Source organism: Sebastes umbrosus, chromosome 16 (assembly GCF_015220745.1).
Source record: "Sebastes umbrosus isolate fSebUmb1 chromosome 16, fSebUmb1.pri, whole genome shotgun sequence".
Taxonomy (NCBI): Eukaryota; Metazoa; Chordata; class Actinopteri; order Perciformes; family Sebastidae; genus Sebastes; species Sebastes umbrosus.
Window position 1 is genome coordinate 11,703,875 of NC_051284.1, and position 24,866 is coordinate 11,728,740.

Sequence of the window (24,866 nt, forward strand, 5' to 3'; positions counted from 1 at the left end):
AAAAACTGAATATTTTGTTCATGTATGGGTAGTCATTGAGGGCATAAAATTTAAGAATTTTTATTAGGGCTGTCAAACGATTAAAATATTTAATCGTGATTAATCGCATGATTGTCCATAGTTAATCGCGCACATTTTTTATCTTTCAAAATGTACCTTAAAGGGAGATTTGTCAAGTATTTAATACGCTTATCAACATGTGATTGAGCAAATATGCTGGATTTATGCAAATGTGTGTATATATTTATTATTGGAAATCTTTTAACACAGAACAATGACATATATTGTCCAGAAACCCTCACAGGTACTGCATTTAGCATAAAAAAATATGCTCAAATCATAACATGGCAAACTTCGTTTTTTATAGTTTCATATCATAACAGTATCTTTACTCATAAAACTGAGTGCGCTACAACCCTAAAAATCACAAGTTGCGTCAAAGAAATTAGTGGTGTTAAAACGAATTTGCGCTAACACGTTATTATTGCGTTAACTCTGACAGTCCTAATTTTTATTAAAAGATAAATAGTAGTGTGTGTGTGTGTGTGTGTGTCGGTCAACTCACTGTCGGAGAGAAGAGTGAGCAGAAAGTGTAGCGGGTACCTGTGTATCGATATTATGGAGAATGAGTATTGAAAAGGTTTCAAATATTCAGTATCAATATGTATCGATACTGTGATATTTTTGACGACACTATTGTAGCTCACAATTAGATCACTAGGACGGTGATTACTCCAAGTATAGTATATGTAAGAAATGCTTTACACTGATATCACAGAGGAGCCATGACGTGAAACATGTGACCTGCACTGGAATCTGAAGTCTAAAATTTACACGACTGAATGATTCAGCTGTTAGAAGTTATCAAATCAGTGTGTAATCCCTTTAAGCCTAATTACAGCAAAACAGCATGAATTGCACTTTGACTAAAAACATATTTATTTGTTGGTACAAAAAAAACACATCGCACAACACTGTACAAAAAACAAAAAGTGACCTGCAGGTGTGACTAAGTGCAACAGTAGAGCAGCGTGTTTGCAAGATGCTTTTATTTCATGAATCTTTTCCAACATCTTTTCATTAAATATGAATTATATTGCTAACAGAACAAATCTCTCCTTTAATAGGCACACAGCTGAAGTCGAGTGAGTAAACCTTTATAGATGGTAAATGAATGAGCGCTGATGTGTGACGCCCACACAACAAGCTGACGGATGAATACAAACATTCCCTGTGTTTCATTCCAACAGCGAACACGTTTCCAGATAATTCATCGTTGCCGGTGCACTGTCTTGTCTCGGGCAGTCCTCCCTCATAAACTGTACTCTGCTGAGTGAAACAGGAAGTTTGCTGCAGTGAGCTCTCCCTCGCCCTCTGATTGAGATCAATAGGTTTCCACAGTGCTCTGTGCTCACTGTGCACCACTGCAGTATGGAGAGAATCCATCACAGGCAGCCAGGTGCGTTACACAACCTCCAGCTCCCTCACCCACACTGATTTCACACTCATGGGAATGCAATGCCTGAAAAGGACTATAAAATGCAGTTGGCGTGCGTCAGTGTGACTTTCAGACTTTAGAACAGGTGAAGAGCATAAGGAGTCATATCTGAATTTGTACGTTTTAGTCCTAATTTACCCTGGATTTTACCTTCAGGCATATCCTGTTGTTTTGAGAGCATCACAACCCCATTATGAAATTGCTTATGGGTGTCCATAGCAATGCTTGTTCAGTGTCTGGTGCCAGTTGGAGCCATTAGCTCCCTCTGCTGAGTGGATTACGAGCATTTTGTTGGTGACCTACAGCGCTAGCGGTCTGAAAAGGCCACTATCGGGGCGCTAAAAACTCCCAACCTGCCACAACTAGCCGCTGGTCCAATTTGGCATTTGAACAAGGGTGGCTCTTAAACAATGAAAAATGGATTACGAGGTTTGGCTGACCTCTATGTGATGAAACACTCAACTTTCTCACCATCCTCCTTTTTTTCACAACTTTCCAGAATACTACAAAACTCCTCCTGTCCCCTGCTTGTGGAGAAATAAAACTCTCCCTTTTTACGGCTTGGTGCCGTCACACCCTGATGTGTGAAACACAAAACTCCACATTCAGTAGATTTTCAAATATTGGTAGGCGGTAAAGATAAAGACAGTATGACCCCATGCTATCCATACATAAGGCACAGCACGCATTCTCAACCACACTCAGTGTCTCGCCAGTCCCTTTTCACTGCAACGTTTTTGGTGTAAAACACAAAAGGAAACACCAATCCCATAATGGATATGTCCATGTATGGCAGTGGGACGAATGGTGGACACTGCAGGGGGAATGGTACAACGTTGTGGATGCACAGTCAGGGACTGTCTGCCCTCTCACGGGCCCTTCCTCATCTCTAATACCAGATTAGGTGAAGGAGTATGTGTGCCAGGGATGATTTTCCACCTGGGTTAATCCCCACAGAGGACACAGGCTTATCCACGAGGAATCACCATTCTAACTTGCCCTCCAGCCAGCCGCAGGGTAAATTAGGACTCGTAATCCGGCAAGGTGTTGTTTACATGACTCAGGTTTGATAACAAACTTTCTTCTATTAAAAGAAGCGCTTTCAATCCACAAAACAGCCCGGCCACTATCTGCTATTCTGTCGCCACCCTGACCAATCCTTCAGAGAATTCAACTTGTCTGAACACAGGAAGCACCAGTCACTGATTCAGTCGCCAAGCCAACCTGTGTCTTCCTCCGCCGTCTCTTGATTGACAGCCGGTGCCGGACTGCGCCAGCAAACGCCAAGGCGAGTTGATGGATGGCACCTGCTCCTCCTCGGAGGAAATCAATTGAAGTCATGGGCAGAGATGGGGTGCTCAAGCACTTACACGTGGCTGTCTGTCTGGAGAGGGTGGAGGAGGGGAGGGCAGAGGGAGAGCGTTGCCAACCATCTGTGTACAGAGGGACACTGCCAAGCGTTTTTACGCCGGGCTTCAAAAAGACACACAATGTCTCCAAATTAAACATGTTAGCTCCTTCATGCTGCATTCAGCAGCAGCATTTTGGAAGTTCCAGCATCATTACGCACTCATCCAATCATTCATTTTGCTTTGTGCCCTCTCAGTGCATTACCTTAATACTAGTGAGTGTGAATAGCGTTTTGACTATTTTTGTACCAGTTGCATTAGTTACAGAACTCATTATTACTAGAAGACATCCAACTTCCTGCGAACATAAAGGTTGAGGTCAGTCCAACATCCACACTTGCACGTCATCAGAGAGCACATGGGCCACACGGGGGGGCCAGCATAGCTACAATCTGAGTCCTGCATGAGTGTAGTTACTGGAGCTCAACCTATGATGTTGGCCAATCTGCATCCAAGCTCCAAAGCTTATTATTTCACGGAAACTTTCTGGCCCACAAAGGAGGGAGGTGGGATCTCCTGGTAGGCTCCGGCCTGGCGATTAACATCCAGGAAGGGGGTCTTGTGGGCTGCCGTGACCACCATGCTGGCGTCAGTGTGTGTGCCAACCCACTGCAGCACGCGGGCGGAGGGCCGGTGGTAGAGGGCCAACTGCCTGGAGCTGTAGCCACACATCCCGATCCCCACGGCCCCCAGCAGCATAGCCATGCCCGGCATGGTCCTCTGCACTGGAGGCACCACAGACACATTGTGGTAGGCCTGGGTCTGAAAGGGAGGGAAAAGAGGAAGGGTGAGATGTGATCGGAAGAATGAATTATATGAAATTACAAGGGTTGGGAAAAAAATTTTATTCACCTATGTATTGCTATTTTTAACATTTTTTTTACGATTTGAAATAAGTTTTTTATTGCCAGAACCGATATATTTGCATAATTTGATTCTATACATAGGTAGAAGGAAGTAACCACTTTTAATGTTGTAGTCAGAGTAACATGACGTCATATCCGTTCCGTATCCATCAACCAAAACAAAACGCAGCTGGCCACAGTGAGCCGAAATGACAAAGCAGGAAACGGCGGAGGGTCTGCGTGGATATAACCTGCAGTCTCACATGTTAAATCCAAAGTGGTAAACACTACACATACAGTAAAGTATGGAAACACTTTGGGTTTCACACATTTACAGGAAAAGCAGAGTTAGACGTCATGGCTAAAGCTGCATGCTAACTCTGTCATGGACAGGAAACGTTATCGTATTGCGGCAACATGCGGTCAAGACAGCAGTCACTCTCCTCTCCGTGGTCAAATCGGCCGACGCCACAACTGTAGAACACCCCTATACTGACATTTATGTTAAATACATCCAAAAGACCCAGATGGAGCTGACCATGGATGTATAAAGAGAACGGAGCTGACGGGAGAGCACATGTGTAACTACGTCGCACATGTATACTCCGTCGCATTCTCAAAATAAGGTGTTAACAAAGGGAACTGTATTTACAAAGTACATATATGGAAATAAGATTGACTGGATTATATTCACCAGAAATATAAAACATTACATGTCCATTATAAATTCAAAAGAAAACACCACTAATTTCTGAGGGAAATGTATTCATTAATAATGCCTGACAATGACTAATATATTTGACTTTAGGACATCTGTGACTACATACATGCTGAAAATCAAACATTCTTACTGTATTAATTTAGATATTTTCCAAAGAAAAAGTCCCTAGAAGTGCACGAATCAACTTTTTCCCATGGTCTAGTGTTAAAAAAGTTAACAAAAATCGCAATAAATCGTAATATAGAATCTCAATACTTATAGAATCGCAATACTTAAAAATCGCAATACATATCGGCACCCAAGTATCGTGATAGTATCGAATCGGTAAGATAGGTGTATCGTCACAGCCTTAAAAATTACAGTCCAGAGATAACACAACATCCTGGCAAACAATGACTCGTCATGATTCATTAATGTGCTAAGTGTATGCATGGATGCAGATCAATTTTAGGACAACATGCCCTGCAGACCCTTTTGTCCGCATCAAATGACTGAGCTACAATATGTTCACCTCAGTCCCAGCCTCATCTCGCCCTCCCACCAATCCCACAGAGATTAAAAACTCATCTTCTCTCATTTACCAAATAGCACTCTGTCTCTTTTGACAAACAAAAGGCTTGTCTATTTTGCGACACGGGCAATTTCCTCAGTGGGCCCTTGACAATTATAAAGAGGAGCAAATAATAGAAACCTCATAGTTTCAAATGGCGCTGTGTCACAGACAGTTAAGAAGCCATTCCTGTAGCTCACTCACCCGCTTCCCATTTCCATTTAAAACGCAATGGACTGTCACAGGCTTGGATTTCTCCATTGTTTGTGATAAACACCGGCAAAAAGGTGATTGTGTTTTGTGAGCTGAAACAAAAGGCACACTGGAACAGAAGCCTGGAACCGACTCATATTTGCGGATGGCATGTATATGATATGATAGTACCGTATTTCATCATCTTGTCACAGCAATCGGTCGAGACACTCGACTGAATAAATGGCTGCATAATGGCAGCATAAGGCTCAGTGGAACCAACTCGCTGTACGCGCCGTCTCTGTCTATAAACTTCTGCAAGCACCCATAAAACCAGCACCTTGCAAACACTTCATTACGTCAATGGCTGCTCTCAGGACTGTCAGAGTTATTTCATCTACCATTGCCTTCTACTCCTTAAGGAGCAGTAGAGACAGAGCATGTCATGCACCGTGTAATCTAGACTTCACATCCAAGGCATTGAGAGGGCTTTCTACCTTTTTGTTTTGAAGGTCTTAAATCAAAAACAAGTTGCTCGATGCAGAAAAATTGCAATAAAGTGCAACCCACTTCTGCTTCTAAGATCATTTGCAATGACTCAGCACTTTATGTTCCTACTATCCAGCAGTATATAGAGCTTTAGTGTACGCATCTAAGAATAACAATCACAGCAACATATTCTGTGGGTGGTTGCAGTATCTACTTGACTCATATAGTATTGAAAGATACAAACTAGTATCACTTTATTTTATGAATGAAACACACTGCTCACACTCACCTGCAGCAGCCTGATGTAGCCCGGAGTCAGTCTTGGGAGTCTGAAAAACATTTTGGAGCGTTTCGCGATGGTCTTCCTGTTGAATCAGGTGCGAGTTAAAGGCCAGATGACACTCGGCTCTTCTGTTTTCTGATGCTCCTCTTCCTGGACTCCCAGGACGGGAAAGCCACAGACAGCGGGTCTGTCCGGGTGCGAGCGTGGACACTTCAACCTGTGCTCAGCTATCTGATGCAGGAAAGCCTGCTCAGCCTTTATAACTTCTCCTTCCTGTGTTTACATAACAGGCAGTCTGCAGGTGGTGTGTCTAAGGGGATTACAGGAGTTGCCACAGAGACAAAGAAGTCTGTCTAAACAGAAGGAAGGTTGAATGGAGCGTAGGGATGGGTGATACTTACAGTAAATATCGCAGTATACTGACTTTTAGTAGAGCCATATTGAAATTATATGGGTTACTGTTTTACAAAATTCTGCAGTGGAAATTAATTACTTCAAGCAAACTCTAAATAATTAAAAACAGTTATTAGGTTTTATTTTTGGTATACATGTATGCAGATATGGAGGATGGAGCCTGCCAAAATAAAAAATGAATGAATGAATAAATAAATGACTCGATAAACAAATATGCCATTAAATTAGAAATAAGTGTAACCATTAATTAATTGATAAAAATGTGACATAAATTGATATTTGTTTCTTAAATAGAAGAGTAGATAGACAGTTGAATTAATAAAACGGTAAATAAATAAAGAAGCAAATTAAAACAGAAATATCAATTGATGTCTCATTTTAATCATTTAATTAATGCCTACATTTATTTTTAATATGTTTTGTACATTTATTGGCATATTTATTTATTTATGAGTCGTTTATTTATTTATTTATTCATTTATTCATTTTTGATTTTTCCAGGTTCCATCCTCCAAATGCAGAGTTTTGTCTAACATTTGCCACATTGAGATGAAAATCAATACTTCAAATATTCTTAATAATAATGTGATTATTTCAGCTATATCACCCAGTCATAATAAAGTGTATTCATCTATGTATATGATGAATGTGTGTGGAAAATCAGAGGAGGATTTTGATTAATTTCACCATCCTTTTATATCTGTTTGAAGGGTTTGACATCAAAACAAGGTGAAGAAATGATGATCGAGGTGTTAACTCATTAACTCATTCAGGTAGCATCAAGTTTAACTGATTTCTTCTGACTTCAGCAGTACCTTTAATAGCTTTATATACAGAAAGCCTGAGTAATTTGAAGTCGGAGCCACTAGCACCCATTTGAATCTGCCAAGTGGGTTGATTTGGATGTTTTTCTGTTGATGTTGAGAAAGGCTTCTCCTGCCATGTCAGCAAATTTCTTTTAAGCTTTAATATCCTTCCTGGCCTCGGGGTCCTCGACTCAGAGTGAGGTCTTATAATGAGGTAGCTGTGCTGATAACGTCTCTCGCTGGACGAGAGGAATTCTCTCCAGTGAAAGCAGCCAACAATGACCTTCTCCTCATCTCTGGTAATGGGACCAAATTCTGCCTCGCAGCTCATGTATCCATGAATACTCTCAAAGTCTGGCATTAATGCTGCAAAGTCATGATGCCACTGAAACTTGTGATGCCTACTGGGTTTTATGAACAAAAAATAAAGCTTTTAAAGTACTATAGGAGAAAAACTAAAACCACTAATGACTTCGATGCTAGACAATATAAAACAGGCAAGGTGAAGCAATAATATGAACGAGACTATGAGTCTACATGCTAGCTGTACTGTGAGGCTATACTAAGGCACAGCAATGCTTTGACATACAACGCATGCGCACAATGACAAGGCGTACATGCTGATGTTTAGCAGGTATAATATTTACCATGTTTACTGTCTTGGTTTGGTGTGTTAGCATGCTAACATTTGCTAATTAGGTATGAGAGCGGTGGGAGTGACCGCTATAAGCTCCATAGATGTGGGTCATACTATGCCTACTATGTTGTAAAAGTGAGAGCAAAACTTAAAAGCAACATGTTCTAACATGTAAAACTGAATGAAACGTTACGTTTTGAACACAAACAAAATTGCTTCTTTAGGTTTAGGCAACAAAAACACTTAGTTAGGTTTAGGGAAAAACATTGTGCATTGGCTTAAAATAACCGTGTTTCAAAAGCGAAACTTAACGCTTGTTGGTTTCACAAGGATGCGAACCTGGGTGAAAGATCGCAGAGTTTCACGCCGTCTACAGCGCCTGACTTCCGCTTCTGCTCCTGTCATAATTACTACGGTCGCTAGAGGTCACTGTCGTGTTCTTTTATACTTTAATTTGGTGATCTATCATGTGAATAGATGATAACACCTAATATTGGGTGTAGTAGGCCCCCATTGACCCACATCTATAGTGCTTATAGTGACAGATTAGGGCTATTTAGTGGCCTGATAACAGTGTAATCGGCTGATAAAGGAGCTGAAACTCACTATTAAAGCTGCAACCAAACTTTCACATTGTCATTTGATACCTTGTTATTATATAAATACTGATTATACCCGCTTTGAGTGATAACCAAAGTTATTCTTTCGTGTGTGTACCAAATTTTGTGCCAATATATCCAGTAGAATTTGACATATTTTACTATATATATATGAAAAGGTTGACCTATTGGTGGTGCTAGAGGAAATATCAGGGGATCACCAAAGTTATTAGGATTATGTGGGTGCCGTGGATATCTGTACCAAACTGAATAACAATCCATCAAATAGTGGTTGAGATATTTCAGTCTATACCAAAGTGGTGGTTTGAACAACAGACAGACCAGCATCCCTAGAGCCACACCACTTAATAAAGTGCATTAAAACCACTAATGATCACCTTTATATTTATGTTATATAAGCATGTGAGGTAATGTGCTCTTTTGCCCTTATTGTCTCCTCTGGCTTAATGTCTGCAGAATGAGCCCCTGAGCTTCCATCAGACAGCACCTGGTGCGTCCATCCATGAATAGAGGCCACAGATGGCGGCCCTCATGCTAATTGTTCACCACTGATAAGTCTACAAACCCTCAGAGCTGTGTGTACCAGTGTACAGAATAACCTGCTGGTGTCAGGTGGTGCATCCCAGTTCTGGAAATACAACAGTTTTACCTTCTAGAGCTGTTCGTGGCAGTCAACTCTCACTCAGGTCACCGCAATGTTACCGTCCAGCCGAGATAATTCTCTGCCCTTTTCCTGAACTCATCCCCTGGCATTGACTCATGAGTAAATGTATTAGAATAGATAATCTGAGCTGTAGACAGGTATGGGGATGCGGCAGGTTAAGCTACCGTCTCCCCAGGTGGTACTGGTTCCCAAGGTCCATCAAGAACAACATACTGTGTTGCTATATTGAGTGTGCAGTTAGATAAGGGCAACAACAACAACAACAAGTCGTGTGAGGATCAAGTAATAATGATGAAGTATCATCTAGTATTGCCTCTCTGAAGACTATTAATTAACCCGGTGAAGTTAGGTGAAATTTAAAAAGGCACGTGGAATAGCAAGTTGGTCAGAAATTGATTCGTGGGGAGTGTAGTGTAGATAATTGAGGAGCTATTAGGTTAACTGGCTGGGTTTAAATGTCATAACATCTGCAAAAAATACTGCAGAGCTGACATTTGCTTCTCTCTTTGAAGGTTAGGTGAGGAGCACGGATGTTATGCTAATACCAGTTAAATGTTCGATTCATTTGCTCTACATAAAAAACAACTTGGCTCGGTCGATAATGACAACTTCAAGCTTACTCATGGTGGGCAGAGGGATTTGCCCGGCTCAGGATTAACCGGCTTTGTTTTGTTCTTGTACAATACAAGGCATGAAAACGGATTAGACAAAAAGGCATAGATCAAATGGCAAAAAAAATATTTAATACAAAAAATATTTTATGCAGCATCATGTAAAATTCAACATTGTGAAATGCAGTTTATGAGTAGAACATTTCAGGAACTTTCTTGAGTGATAATAGAAGTATAGAATAGAAATAATCCCTGAGTAGAGTCTCTGTGTTTCAGTGTGACTCACTGTCTCATGGGTGCATTGTAGAAAGCTCGGTCTTCTTGTCTTGTTGCATGGGGAGAATGTCTGTGATCCAGTATTGGAACAATGAGACGACTGCAGTGGTTTCCTCTAAAACACAAAGAGACAAAGAGCAACATTTCAGTTACAGCTGACAACAACACAATACCAGAGGAACAGTCAGTGTTTCCACCGAAGAGACTCAGTTGCTTGTGTATTTTCACCATAATAAATCAAAATCCCACAGCAGCCAGTGTTCAAATGCACTTCCTAGCTCTCTGCATGTAGACGCTCGACCTAACACGTCTGTCTCTTTCTTTATCTTTCTTTTACTTGTTCCTGGAAAGTTTGAATTAAGTTTAGTGAATCTACTCAGAACATAAAATGGACATTATAAAAGGTGAGCAGTCAAGCCAATGTCATTCAAGAGAGGAACAGTGCAGTGGGAGCAGCGAGATATGCTCAAAGGAAATCTGCAGTCAATTGATTGCTACTGCAAGGGCAGATAAAGCGAGGCGAGCTTTAGTGGACTCACTTGAAGAACTTTAAAAGGCACACCTCTCTATAAGCACATGGATTAGCTCTTGCATGGCAGCGGATGATGTGGGTTACATTAAAATACAGAATGCTGCTTTAACAAGGTGGATGGTAATCAAACATATCAAATAATCAAAAATTGTCACACCGCAGCAATTCATTGCGAAGTCAAATTCATTCATGTTAAGTCAAATACGGCAAGAATGTAAAGTAAGTAAAAATTAAATTGTGGAGATGTAGCTGGAGCCTTCGCCTATAATGCTAACATAGCAAAGGTGAGTTAAAGGGAAACGGAGGGAGGCCGAACATCATTCATTGGCATATACCACCTACAATGCAACAAAATAAAGCCAGTTGAAAATCAGCAAAGTTTCCCTTTAAAAGGAACAGTGTGTAGGATTTAGCAACATCTAGCAGACTGAAACTTCTCCCGTGTGCCAAGCGTGTAGGACAACTACTGTATGTACGGTGGCCGATGTGAAAACGCGAATTGCCCTCTCTAGAGACAGTTGTTATAAGAGTAGCATAGGTCATTGGGAGCAGAGCCAATGCGTAGAGTGTGTGTGTACGAGGGAAGTGAGTGGTGAAGCAAGAGAGAGAGAGAGCGGCGGCGATGGGAGCGAGTAACGATATCAATTTGCTTGTCCGTTGTGGGCTACTGTAGAAACATGGCGGTGCAACGTGGCAGACTCGGTGAAGAGGATCTGCTCCCTATGTAGATACTGTATATACGACTCCTGCTAAGGTAACAAAAACACGATTCTTAGTTTCAGGTGATTATACACTAAAGAAAACATACTTATTAATATTATATTCCATTCCCTCCAATAGATCCCCCTAATTGTTACACACTGGTCCTTTGAGTGAAGTAAAATCTTTACAAACTAGAAAGATTCATTCACAAGGAATTGTGCTCTGATACAATCTGCTGGTGGAGTTGCAAAAAAACAGCATTTATAAACAGTGAATTGAAGCATGACTCATACAATATGAGGCGGGTGTGGAGGGGAGCGGGGGGGGGGGTTAAGAAAAGCTTTCAGGCAGCTGTGGAGCAGGTGCATGGAGAGGATAGGCACAACTAAAGAAGGCGGTCTCTACTCGCGAGATAGCAAACTGAGAGTTGTCTTGGCGACGGGGACAGGCAGACGAGCGACACTTTGTGGCCACCGATTCGGCGGTGGCCTGAATCTCCTGGCTGGTCTCTCTCTCTCTCTCGCTCTACCTCTCCCTCTCCCTCTCTTTCTCACACAAATACACTTGTCTGCGTGACAGCAGCAAAGTCCCCGCTGATCCTATTATGCAGCCAGCTAGCCAACCATGCTAAAGCACAAACACACACACACACACACATGCACGGGTGAAAACGTGTCTGGGGACTCTTGAGTTGTTTTGGCTGTTGTGACAGGGTAAAGGCAAGATGAGCAAGTTGAAACATGTTAGTTAACTCATAGTGGAGGTCACCTGTGTGTGAGGTGTAACATGGACAAGAGCTGCTCTAGTATTTGCAAATCAAGGACAGGTACGTACAGGTAAAGGCTGATGAAGGCAAGTAAGGGCAGGTATACTCAGGTGAACAATAAATATCAATGTAAGGGCGCACAATAGAGGGCAAGCGCGGACCGACAGAGGCATGTATTAACCTGCTGGGACGGATCAAGGAAGTGTCTGGGGCAGATCCCAGCAAGAATAGGCCAGTATTGCCAGGGATGACAACAATTAGTACAAAGATTGATGCATCACCGACCTGCAGACATAGAAAAAGTGTTGTAGAGCTCCTCCAGTGCCTTTTGCAGTTTGTCTGTCTGTTGCTTCTGAACAAAGGCCTTGAGACTGTAGAGCTGCTTCAGGACAAAGGTGGGCTGGCACCCGCTGGTTATGCCGCTCAGAAGGTCATTCACTGTCCCAGACAGGAGGGGAAGCTCGTCTGCACGCAATGAGGCTGGAGGAGCAGGGAAGAAGTGAGAGGTGGTCTGTTAGTTAAAAGCATCAACATCATAATTTAGTATTTTATCTAATATTAGAGGAGAGTAATACAACTGGAGCTGACAAAACCTTGAAATGTAGCTTTATTAATTGCACCGAATATACAGAAACAGTTGTTTAATACATCATTTTATAGCTTTACTTGTATAACCGTTGCCTCAGCTACACTTAAAGGGATAGTATGGGTGTTTTGAAGTGGGGTTGTATAAGGTACTTATCCAGAGTCAGTGTATTACCTACAGTAGATGACGGTCGGTACGCCACCAGTTTGGAGAACCGAGTTACCGCAAGGAAGCAAAGCAATGTACTGCTGTGGACGGGGCCGGCAGCAAACGTATTTTAGACACCTAAAAGAAAGGCGCACCTAAAAAAATCAATATCCGTATAAGTGTAAGCTATATTTAGAATATTTTCACTGCTTTATCTTGGCATCAGACAGCCTTTTCCGATGGGGAACTGAAGCTGTTGTATCCATCTATGCTCTCGCCAAAGCCACCAGACTCCATTGAAAAAAACTGTAATTTTACCTCACAGAACACGGGGGGTTGCTACCGTACTACCGTAGCCTAAATCAGTTAGTTTGTTTGTCCTTGTTGCTTTGGTGAGAGCATAGATAACAGCTTCAGTTTCCCGGAAACATAGACTGTATAGGTGTCTCACGGCAAGGCGTAAAATATTCTAAACATAGCGTACACTTAAAGTGATATTGATTCTTCTTTAGGTGGGCATTTCTTTTAGGTGGCTGAAATACGTTTCGTTGCCAACCCCATTTACAGCAGTACATTGCTTTGGTTCTGTGCAGTAACTCCTGCCTGCTTCTCCAAACTGGGGGCGTGCCGACTGTCATCTACTTTAGGTAGTAAACTGACTATGGATAAGTACCTTATACAACCCCACTTCAAAACACCCTATCCCTTTAACTGTCTAGACTCTGTGTCATCACAATAGAGAAAACATCACTAGCATATGTTTTAATTTACAAAGCCAGACTGGGTGATTCTCATATCAGTGCAGTCTTGCCATTTTATTATAAGTCTCACTGGCTGTTCCGAGGTCGAAGGAGCTTTCACTTACTCACTTGACACGGGTCATGGCCTAATCTTAAGTATACCCACCGGTTGACAGGATTTTGTATCGTCAGCCTGCCGCTCATAACTTTTATAATATCTGAAGCATTGTAACATTTGTAATAGTTGTCTATCTTGGCTTGGTTTCATTTTAAGTAAGTGTTAAATAAATCAAATCTGTTGACAATGATTACTAGCTGGTACTCAGACATCTGGAAGCTTAAAAAAATGCTCACACATTCAAGTTTCTCTATCACTCTAATGGCACTGCAATTTTAGCTATTACACTTTCATCCAATTACTGATGCTAGGTTTTTGACTAGTTTCCTGTTTAGTTCATGCTGGCACTGTCACATCATGTCTCCAAAAAGCACAGATGTGCTGTGGCAGAAGTGCAATGAATTCTGTTCAACATGTTTTCAGCATTTGGCAGAATTTAATTATGTGTTTGCAAACTACATCTTAGAAAGCCATCAGCTTTGCAGGATCTAAAATGAATAGAAAATAATCAAACTATTCCTTGGCAGGGTGTTCATTTTCCAAATATTAACACTGGATGAGCAAAAGCTGGAACGACGGCAACAAGATTTAGCACAGAGAACGTATGAAACTAGCTGATCCAATAAGGCACCGCTCTGATCAATACTCACAATCTGACATATAGATTTCCATTGTTTTCCTGAGGAAGTCTGACACCTCAGCAGCTCTCCTCTCATTATCCTCCTCCTCCTCCTCCTCTTCCTCCTCCCCATCTTTTCGGTATGTGAACTCCAGGGCAGTGGCCCGAGGCATCAGACCCATGGCGAGCAGCTTCTCTTTGTGCCGTTTCTTTTTCAGCTTCCTCTTCTTGTTCTTGCTAATGCGCTCTCCTCCCTCATCCTCCACAGGTGTCTGATGCTGACCTGTGCTGGACTCGCTCACCGGAGCTGCTCCATCTTTCCCAGAGTCTTGGCTGAGGACTGGTTTCCTTTTCCTTCTCTTCCTTTTTCTTTTCTGTTCTTCTTCCTCTTTATCTTGGTCTATTTCTTCGTCGTTATCATGGACGCTCTCCTCTGCGGACAACAAGATCATAAACTCTTGGATTAGTTTAAAAACATTGTTAAACTTAATTAATGCATTGCAGGCTCCATATGCACCTCTACTCTTAAAGTATGGAGGATGGAACCTGCTAAAATCCAAAATAAATAAATAAGTGACTCCATAAATAAATATGTCACTAAATGTAGCAAAAATAATACTACAAATAAATGTAGCCATTAATTAATTGATAAAATGTGACATAAATTGATATTTCTATTTTAATTTGCTTCTTTATTTATAAAATATGGGGTGAAATGCATAGAGAAAATCGTGCATAAATAAATAAATGCAAATAACTTATTTACTTACTTAAATTTAAAAATTACTAAAAATAAATACATGAATAAATAAAAGGGAAAATTAAACATAAGAGTGAATAAATAAGGGGAATTAATACAAAGGTAAATAAAGAAGTAAATGAAACTACTTAAATTATTTTCTTAAATTTTAGTTTTTTGCATTTATTTTCTATTTTATTTTAAATGTATGTATTTATTTATGTATTTATGCATTTAATTATTTATTCCTGCACAATTTTTTCTTTGCATTTCACCCCTCATAAATAGATAAGCAAATTAAAAACAGAAATATCAATTTATGTCACATTTTATCAATTAATTAATGGCTACATTTATTTTTAATATTATTTTCGCTACATTTAGTGACATATTTATTTATCGAAGCCATTTATTTTTTCATTTTGGCAGGTTCCGTCCTCCATATTAAACAGCATCAGAATTATAACTTTTAGATTCTTGTGTTCACATTGTTAAAAGAAGAGATTCTATGTCACATATTAGAGGTGAGTGGGCAGCTCTGGGTGGTTTCTAGTAATGTCCAATAATGTGGCAGCGAGGGCTAAGAGATAGCAGGTTTCCTTCCATCCAATCACTGCACCAGCTGATTCCATTAATTAGACCCTTCGTCTTTTTAGCTGATTGCATTTTAATAAGCACTATCAGCTGGTGTGGTTACTGATTGAAAAGATTACCTGCTGAATAACATAATGGAAAAAAACTTGAGACAAAGGCGGTTAATAAAAGAACAGTAGAATCAGTAAAGTGTATGTGTGCTGTTATGTGGTGCCTCTTGACAGAATAGTAGACAAAATCCTCTATTCTGTCTTTCTAATTCTTTCTGTAATGATTATGCACAATGGAGTCTACATCCCACATGCTGCTTGCAACAATTTCCCTTATTCTGAATCCAACACTCTGATGAAAGACTAAATAAAAAAGGGGCCAACGCTCAGGTTAAGTACCACATTCCTCCTACCTTATGGAAATCATCATTAGAGCTCCTGCAGTTCTATTTTAGCTTTGCAGTTTGATTTCTTTTGCTGTTGTCTTTCACTTTGTTTCCAGGTAAAAAATGCTATCAGTGTTAAATCTCTCTTCTGTTATGCCTTATATTACTAAACCTTGAATTTAATGACTAGAGCTTAACTGTGAGCCCACACAGAAACTGAGCTCTTGCTGGCTGAGCAGCTCCCTCTCCACCTCGCCACATCTCCCCTCTGCTTAACAACTCAAGAGGCATTAAGAGGTCAAAGAAACCAGCTCCCATCGAATTCTTAGTGACCCGTTCACACTAGCGAGCAATGAGCTGGATCGCAGCCAGAACATAATGCAGCGGAGACAGTGGCAGTGCAACAGCAACCAATACTGAAAAAGCAATTCAAGAGAGAGCCGATGCTTGATTTAGTCTATCATGGACTGTAGTGACGAGTGACAAAAGTCCGAACTTGTCTATATGAGAATCAGAGAAGCAAAAAGTGAAAATGAACTCGAACTTGCTGTCATTTTGTTATTCAGCTGATAGGTCATCTGGGCAGCACTGTACCGTTTGCTGCAGTCATGTGAGCGCACTCAGTCATATCTTTTCCAGAGCATGTAAGACATTAAGTATTTATGGTGGTAATTTTTTATTAATTCTGTGCTTTTGTGGCGGATTAAAAATTAATCAAAGTATTTCACATCAATGTGTTGCTCAGTAAAGAGGAACAGAGAAGTCCTTCAAGCCTAAATGCACTTCTTTAATGGCCACATCTCTCAAAGAATTGAGAAAAACACTTATAATAGGGAGTAAATATAATGTCTTGTCATGATAACTTAAAGACAGTAGTGCACACTTGTTTTCTCTGGTAGCCAAAGGAAAGCTATTAACTATCACAGCATACGTCAGGTAAAGTAACGCAGAATCAGCTCAAAAAATAATTGACCAGAGCCCATTCTTGAACTAACTGAACCCTACAACAGCAGTTAATTATGGAAGAAGCTTTTAGATGATTTATGTTTCCATATCTTGTCGGAGACAATGAGTTTTCAGACTGCACTGGAACAGTGTAAACACAGTGTGGAGATATATCTGGTAATTCAAGGCAACCATTCTATAATATTATATTGATGGACTTATTCAATTTATGAAGCCCAACCCACCCAGGCTGAACTTAAACAGGACTTTGGATTGCAATTCCCATCGAGGCTCGCTGCCCACAAAGTCAAAAACGTGTTCAATTAAGGCACTGTTAGGCAGACGAGTGCAATTAATCAACGTTAACCTCATAATTTATTCTAGTGGGCACCTTTAGACGCTCCACTCAGCCAACAAATCTGTTCTATTTCATTGAGGTAAAGCAGAAGCCTGTCAGGTGGATGGAAGTCTGCATTAAGGAGGATGATGAGTACAGGGACACGTGTAATGAGACATGACTCTTATTACAGTCATGATCATTCCACCGGTTCATGAAAAGAGAAAGTGCAGACGGTGGGAGTGCTGACAAAATAAGCAGACTTTAAATGATTCATATCAACTGCAGCGTGAATAAGTTTACTCTGACAAACAACACATTCAATAGACGGATCAAAGTGAAAATCAGCCAGGCTCAAACACCATCAAGTTCTCCTCAGTTCAGAAAATTGAATATCACTATCTGTTTCCCTTAACTTGAGTGGCAGTGCCAATCAAGATGAGTGACTTTAATGCGTGAGAGAGACAGCCTGGAGAAACCCCATGCAGTAAATCTCTCCCAGCTTTATGGTGCACAGCACAAGTCCGTAAATGTAAGATTATAGTTGTCTTACCAGCTGGGTCCTCTGCACTATTTATGCTTTCTAACTGGGGGAGTGTGACGGATTTCTCTGTGTCTGTCCTGTCGCCCGCAGGAGGAGGTAGAACCGTGTACATCCGCCTGCCTGGATTGGCTGCACTCGGTGTCGTCCCTGCGTCTCCTGAGACACACACATGGCAAATAAAAGAAGGTTATAAACCTCCGTGGTAAGTGCAGCAGAGTGGCAGCAATTCTGCATGTATGGTGTATTGGTATGTTAATGTGTGTATTTTGAAAAAAAGGGAAAATTATTTTTTTCCCCAATAAATAGTACTTTAGTTTAAGTTAAACTGGTGAACTGAATGTGATCTCACCATTGGCAGTGTCCTGTTGAGAGGCTTTTCTTTTCACATAGGTTTTTCTTGATAGGGCATCTACAATGCGTGGTGGGCTGGGTTCCTTCTCCGGTTTGGGTTTGGCAGCTGCAGGGTAAAGCTTCTGGAGTACTTTTGATTGAAATACTAAGTGACAAAAGAAAAAAGGAAAAAAACAGAGATACCACTACCTGTTAATCTGATACATTATAATGTCAAGTATTATCTTCAATTTCATGCCAAAATCTAACAGTTTAACAATGCAAATCAAATATAGTGTGGGCTTCATACTTGAGGAACAAAGCATGACCAGCTAACCAACAACCTTGAAACTGGTGCTGCTTGATGAGCCATGTGCATGTTGTATGCCTACTACTGCTATAATATTAATACTACTACTACTCATAATAACAAAAACAACAACAATAATAATAATGGTAATAATATACTTTGTAAGGCACAAAGTTTAAAAAGCATTACTGATCTAGTAAATATTGGTTAATGGTCCCATATTATAAAAAGTGAGATTTTCATGTTTGTTTATTATAAAGCAGGCTTAAGTCCTATATAAATACTGTGAAAGTATCGAAATGCGAAATCCACAGGGAAATCCACACAGCCCGTATTCAGAAACTCTGCATTAGAAACAAGTTTTTTTTGCCCATTCGTGATGTCACCAATATACAATATTTAGACCCTTTACACAATTTTAAACGTAATTATTCTAAATGTGTCCCAGTTTATTTCCTGTTTGTGGATATGAATGTCATCAGCTGAGAGGAAGTACACATGGACCCAAGCTGTTGCCTAGCAACGCAATTCCGTCACAATTCCATCAAAATACACTAAAACGGAGCGTTTCAGACAGAAGGTAAATACAGGCATATTCAGGCCGACAGTATGAGGAAAATAAAGTTTTTTTTGAACATTACAGCATGTAAATATGTTCTAGTAGAAACACAAAATACAAGTATGAACCTGAAAATGAGCACAATATGGGACCTTTAAACTATGACATAGTTGCTGTCAGATATCACCAGAAACCAAGTTTTACAGGATCTGCATGGGGAAAGACAAAGGCTCATATATATATATATATATATACACACACTCAGGTTAATTGACTTTGTATTGTACTTAAAACTGACTAGTTATAATATGACAGTGGCCCCACGTGCATTTGTTTACAACATAACGTTAGCTGGAACCCACTTATCGCGAGACTTAGGCCGCTAGCCACGTTAAGTAGAACCCAGTTATCGCGAGACTTAGCTAGCTAGCTAGCCACGTTAGCTAACTAGCTACTTGCATATTTGAGTTTTTATACGACATTAATAATGTTGTCGACGAAACTAGTGAAGCTCACCTTCTTTCCTACGTGCCATATTGCCCTATATACATATAGAACATATATATAGACAGAAACTTCAATGTAACATGTGGCTAACGTTATAGATAATGTGCTAGCATGCTAGCTGAGTTAGCTCCCCCAGCCTGCTAAGCTCGACTCATTACAGCTGTTTAAACAACATCACACAGCGGTGAAGTAACTGAGCTGTGTTAAAGGTCCGTGTTAAAACAGCCAAAGGAATGGCTAGAGTTAACTATACTTTAAATAAAGCAAGTCAGCTACGCTCCTCAAAGTGCAGTAATGCTCGGACTGCTCCTGCTGCTCCTCTCCCCACAAGGTGATAGACTGGTGAGACTGACTGTTGCACTCTGCTCGCGCCGAATCACATTCAAATTAATGTCAATTTAATGTAACCACAGTTGTCAGAGAAGACATGTAGCCTGTATATCATACATTAATACATTGTTTTAATCGGTCGAATCCGTTCTACAGTTCGGCATACAAAGCAAGCCTTGTTTAGTTGATATATGTAGAATAGCATAGCAATCTTTGGAAGTGCTCCACCACTTTGTATTTGATGAAAAAGACAGATAGTATAATAAGTCCACATTTTATAGAGGCTAATTGAATGAATGAATGACTTTATTTCGAACATAAAATAAATAAAAACAGATACAAAATAATAACAAACAAAACAAGAGTAATAATAAATATACAGGTGCAGCTCAACAAAGTAGAATATCACGAAAAAGTTCAATATTCTTTGTAAGTTATTTAAGAAAGTGAAAATGTAATATATTATAGACTCATTGCACATAAACTAAAATGTTTCAAGCATTTTTTCATTTTAATTTTGTTAATTACAGCCTACAGCTCAAAAAACAAAGAAAAAGGTATCTCAAATTATTAGAATATTTCATTTTGAGTTTCAGTAAATTACTATTCATACAGAATAAATACCGTGTATCTCTCAGTCTAGTTCAGTACACACAGCCACAATCATGGGGAAGGCTGCTGACTTGACAGAAGACAATCATCGAGACCCTCCACAAGGAGGGTCAGCCACAGAAGGTCATCGCTGAAAGGGCTGGCTGTTAGCAGAGTGCTGTATCGAAGCATGTTCACGGAAAGTTGAATGGAAGGGAAAAGTGAGGTAGGAAAAGGTTCACAAGCAACAAGGATGACCGCAGCCTTGAGAAGATTGTCAAGCAAAGCAGATTCAAGAACTTGGGAGAGCTTCACAAGGAGTGGACTGATGCTGGAGTCAGTGCATCAAGAGCCACCACTCAGAGACGTCTTCAGGAAGCAGGCTACAGCTGTCACATTCTTTGTATCAAGCCACTCCTGAACCAGAGATAACATCAGAAGCATCTTACCTGGGCTAAGGAGAAGAAGAACTGGACCATTGCTCAGTGGTCCAAAGTCCTCCTTTCAGATGAAAGTAAATTTTGCATTTCATTTGGAAATCAAGGTCCCAGAGTCTGGAGGAAGAGTGGAGGGGTACAGAATCCAAGTTGCTTGAAGTCCAGTGGGAAGTTTTAAAAAGTCAGTGATGATTTGGGGTGCCATGTCATCTGCTGGTGTTGGTCCACTGTGTTTTATCAAGTCCAAAGTCACAGCCGTCTACCAGGACATCTTAGAGCACTTCATGCTTCCGTCTGCTGACAAGCTTTATGGAGATGCCGATTTCTTATTCCAGCAGGACTTAGCACCTGCCCACTGTGCCAAAACTACTGCTAACTGGTTTGCTGACCATGATATTACTGTGCTTGATTGGCCAGCCAACTTGCCTGACCTGAAGCCCATAGAGAATCTATGGGATATTGTCAAGAGGAAGATGAGAAACATCCAACCCAACAATACAAGTACCAAGTATTGAGTGTATAAATACACATACTTTACAGAAGTTGGACATTTCTGTATTGTAAATCCTTTTTTTGATTGATCTTATGAAGTATTCTAATATTTTGAGATACCTTTTTTTTATTTTTTGAGCTGTAGGCTGTAATTATCAAAATTCAAATGAAAAAATGCTTGAAACATTTTAGTTTATATGTAATGAGTCTATAATATATTACATTTTCACTTTCTTAAATAACTGACCTGTATATATATTTCCATACCCCTTTCTCACTTCTCCTCCAATAACTCATATATCATATAATGATAATATAATATATAAACTATCCCAGATTTATTTACATCCCAAATTAAATATATGAACAGCATCCCAAGTTTATTTACAACCCACATATCCATCCGGAGTTAAAAAGTAGATATAAACCAACCCTTAACACAACCCTTAACACAACCCTTATCACAACTCTTCCTCATTCATATACCTCCCAAAAATATCTTTTTTGTATACCTTTTTAAAGTGATTTATATTTATGCTCCGCTTCAACCCATCACCTAACCCATTCCACAAATCCACCCCACAGACTGAAATACACATACTCTTCTTTGTTGTAATTGCATACTAAATGCAGAATGAATTAAAAATTGTGACTCAAAAAAGATCCTAAGTCACTTTTGCATGCGTGTCTCCCTACCAAAATAGTCAAGGACAGTTTCTATTGCCAACTTTCTTTCATGAAGTGTGGTGTGAGAGTGCCATGCATCAGACTAGAGCTCCCCATGTGTTTGCATCCTGTCATTACAGCTGTTAGGGGCGTGTGCACACAGAGCCAGCTGTAGGACGGGGTGGTGGAGGCGAGATGAGAATACTAAGCAGGCACCTCATGGCTCAGCATCAGCACCGGGCTGAGTTAGGATTTGCGCACCCTCCAAACTTGGCTTGGGACCTCAGCATGTGAACAGGCTTTGCAGGAGGAGGATCCACCTAGGATGTCAGCTCTGAAGAAGGTAAAGCATCCTCTCTCTCTTATTAATCTTTGAGCACTCCTGAAATATGACATATGCATATGTTATCATCTTACAGTGATTGAAAAGATGTGTGCAGTAGTGAAAAATGGGTGTGTTTAAGCAGTTGGGTTGCAGGATATTCTTAATTGGGATATGGTAATTAGACTTTTGGACTACTGGCTTTTTCAAATTGATAAAATTGTAAAACCATTCCATAATTATTTAAGCTATAATAAGTACAAAAATGCAAATTTATTTAAATATGGCCAGGCATCACAATAGACAAAATATGATTTCTGCATCACTTTTACATGCATTTTGTTCACCACTCCACCACCACCACTGATTCGCCTCATGGATGTCATTCCTGCACTTACATTCGTCCCTGAGGAGGTTTGGATGAAGGATTTCATGCAGAAAAAAGCCCTCTTAGTACAAGGCTAAACTTCTCAAATGGATGTTATGTCAGGTCTGATCTCCCCCAGACTCCTCCTGTTGTGCACTGTCACGTAGTACTGTATGTAGCATGTCGACTGTAGTCTCTGTGGGTGTGTGAGCTTCACTGACTGTATCTGACAGAGCCCAAACCCAGCGCCTGGCAATCCTGAATGAGAGTGGAGCTCCATACAGCTTAAAGAAAGAAGGCATTGGATGAGCTGTAGGTTTTGTAAGAACCAAGGTAACTACACAGACCTATGTAAACATGTTACATAATACCTTGCAGTGAACAAGGCATTGAACAGCATATGCACAATTCCCATGAGGCTTCTGATTCATCAAGTAGTGAGAATGTGAATGGGTGATTTTCTGGTGTAGGAATCAAGCCTTTTCTGTTGTTGGGATTGTTGCAAGATTAGAAAAACTTAACTGCCTGTTTGCAAAAAAAGCTTGTCACCACTGTCAGTTGTACCCTGACACATCGTGTTGTTTAAGATTCAGTGCAGTCGCAAGTATTGACGTCTCAGCTCCAATAGATTCCCGTGATTGAGCGACACAAAAAGAAGGGAAGTTGTGTAGAATGCCTGCTTCAGCACTGCTGCCGAATCCGCGGCAAATACACAGCACTCAGCACACACTGTGAGTGACAAAGTGCTGGCTGCCAGCGCTCACATAGTCAGACATCATAATCACAGAGGTGCTAAAAATAGGAGAACATATTCATTGCAATGCCTCAGAAGCTCAATGGAAGTTATTGCTGTTCGCTCCCCCGCAGCTAGAAGTTTTACCAAGACGCTCCTGGATGTTGTACTCTCCTACCCTGCTCAATAATACAAAAAGTCTGTATTTTTAGACAGTAGTGGTCAGCCAGCCTTTCTTCAATGACACACAGCTGCTTGGGTGAAACTTTGATGAGTATGTGAAGGACGTTTTCACTCACTAGGAACTAAACTATACATGGAAATTGCATTTTCTGCCATAGTAACACAAGCGTGTTTATTTCGGGTCCTAGAAAAGTGTCCCACGTTCATTCATTATGCAGATGGCGAGAAGTGCTATAGAGCAGTGGTAGTGGCAGCAAGCAGTCAGTAGCAAACGTAATTACTTTTAATCAATAAGGACGGAGGGTAAAGGACAGTATCTTTGTGTGTATACATTGCCTGGGTGTTTCTGTGCAGTATGCATATGTAGCTTGTGTACACTTAAAAAAGAGGGAAGCTGTGGGTGGACAGGTGGCATGTGGCAGGGTGAGAAATACATGTCACCTCTGTTAGTCCTTATGTGACTGAAAAATAAATTACTTGTCACTTGCCAGCTTCAGGGGGGGTCCCACCTTTCACCTCATCCACATCACTCCCTTTGCTTTAAACCAGCCTTTCCATGAAAGCCTGATGATTCACAAGAGATGGAGAAATCTCTACTCATCTTACAAGGCAATTTCTTTACTCAAAAAGAAAGAGAGCCTTATTAAAAGCTATCACTTGCACACAATAATAAAGGACACAAAGACTAATTGGAGACTGACACCATTTCCCCTCAGAAGCACTTTGCAATTGAAGGTAGCTCGTTTCAGGATATTTCCAGCGCCGCTGTCAAATTGCTTGCATGCATAAGTACGGCACACACACACACGCCCACACAAACAGACTCTCACAGAGTTGTCAATGGGAAGCTTGTATGGACTTTGCCTACTTGGCAGTGACATGATAAGGCTCTCATAATCTGTTTGAGGATGCATGGAAAACTTGAAACGCTACATTTATGCGTGTGGAGATGCAACCCACGGTGGCAGGGAAAGGTGTGTGAATTCGGCTTGCACGATATGAGGAAAATATGCAGTGTGCAATATCATCGTTCAGTATTGCGATAACTATATGACTTGCGATAAATAAACAAATATTGAAGTGTGCATATTAGCTATACATTTCCTATGTCAACCTGGTTGTCTTTAAATTCAGAACCGGATTAGAATTGAATATTTTAAATATAACTACGCTAAATGTTGTTTCTAGAGCAGGAACAATAATGTTTACAACAACATAATCACCAGAATTTTAAGATATGTGGCAAACTAAGCTAAACAGTTAGACTACACATAGACAG

The 24,866-nt window shown here is 40.5% G+C and overlaps 3 protein-coding genes across 6 annotated transcripts in view; 1 reads left to right on the forward strand and 2 right to left on the reverse strand.

Moving 5' to 3' along the window:
• Positions 1–921: 921 nt before the first annotated feature.
• zgc:193593 (uncharacterized protein LOC564090 homolog) lies at positions 922–6,243 on the reverse strand. The gene is made up of 2 exons (XM_037796257.1): positions 5,994–6,243; positions 922–3,669 (listed from the first exon to the last, which is right to left on the reverse strand). The coding sequence occupies exons 1-2, from the start codon at positions 6,042–6,044 to the stop codon at positions 3,376–3,378; spliced, it is 345 nt and encodes a 114-aa protein (XP_037652185.1). The 5' UTR covers positions 6,045–6,243; the 3' UTR covers positions 922–3,375.
• Positions 6,244–9,849: 3,606 nt separating this feature from the next.
• LOC119504486 (glutamate-rich protein 1) lies at positions 9,850–19,793 on the reverse strand. Its single transcript, XM_037796609.1, has 6 exons — positions 19,476–19,793; positions 18,110–18,256; positions 17,770–17,916; positions 14,257–14,658; positions 12,301–12,495; positions 9,850–10,130 (listed from the first exon to the last, which is right to left on the reverse strand). The coding sequence occupies exons 1-6, from the start codon at positions 19,492–19,494 to the stop codon at positions 10,030–10,032; spliced, it is 1,011 nt and encodes a 336-aa protein (XP_037652537.1). The 5' UTR covers positions 19,495–19,793; the 3' UTR covers positions 9,850–10,029.
• The window catches only part of dlgap2a (discs, large (Drosophila) homolog-associated protein 2a), a 202,860-nt gene continuing 195,828 nt past the window's right edge, over positions 17,835–24,866 (forward strand). For 3 of the 4 annotated variants that reach the window (XM_037796602.1, XM_037796605.1, XM_037796604.1), the window contains exons 1-2: positions 19,679–19,808; positions 22,123–22,325. In XM_037796602.1, coding sequence (XP_037652530.1) covers positions 22,308–22,325 — 18 coding nt within the window. In that variant the 5' untranslated portion in view covers positions 19,679–19,808; positions 22,123–22,307. Of the gene's footprint in view, positions 17,963–19,678; positions 19,809–22,122; positions 22,326–24,866 lie in introns of those variants that run through there. The other variant, XM_037796603.1, reaches the window with a different exon arrangement.

Bases quoted from the DNA above. Each gene is read 5' to 3' on its own strand.
- LOC119504486 (XM_037796609.1), bottom strand. The intron at 17,917-18,109 runs GTGAGATCACAT...TGTGTGTCTCAG, and splicing joins TCAACAGGACACTGCCAATG to GAGACGCAGGGACGACACCG. The intron at 12,496-14,256 runs GTGAGTATTGAT...CTGCTCCTCCAG, and splicing joins GGAAATCTATATGTCAGATT to CCTCATTGCGTGCAGACGAG.
- zgc:193593 (XM_037796257.1), bottom strand. From the start codon at position 6,044: ATGTTTTTCAGACTCCCAAGACTGACTCCGGGCTACATCAGGCTGCTG. The intron at 3,670-5,993 runs GTGAGTGTGAGC...CCTCCCTTTCAG, and splicing joins GCTACATCAGGCTGCTGCAG to ACCCAGGCCTACCACAATGT.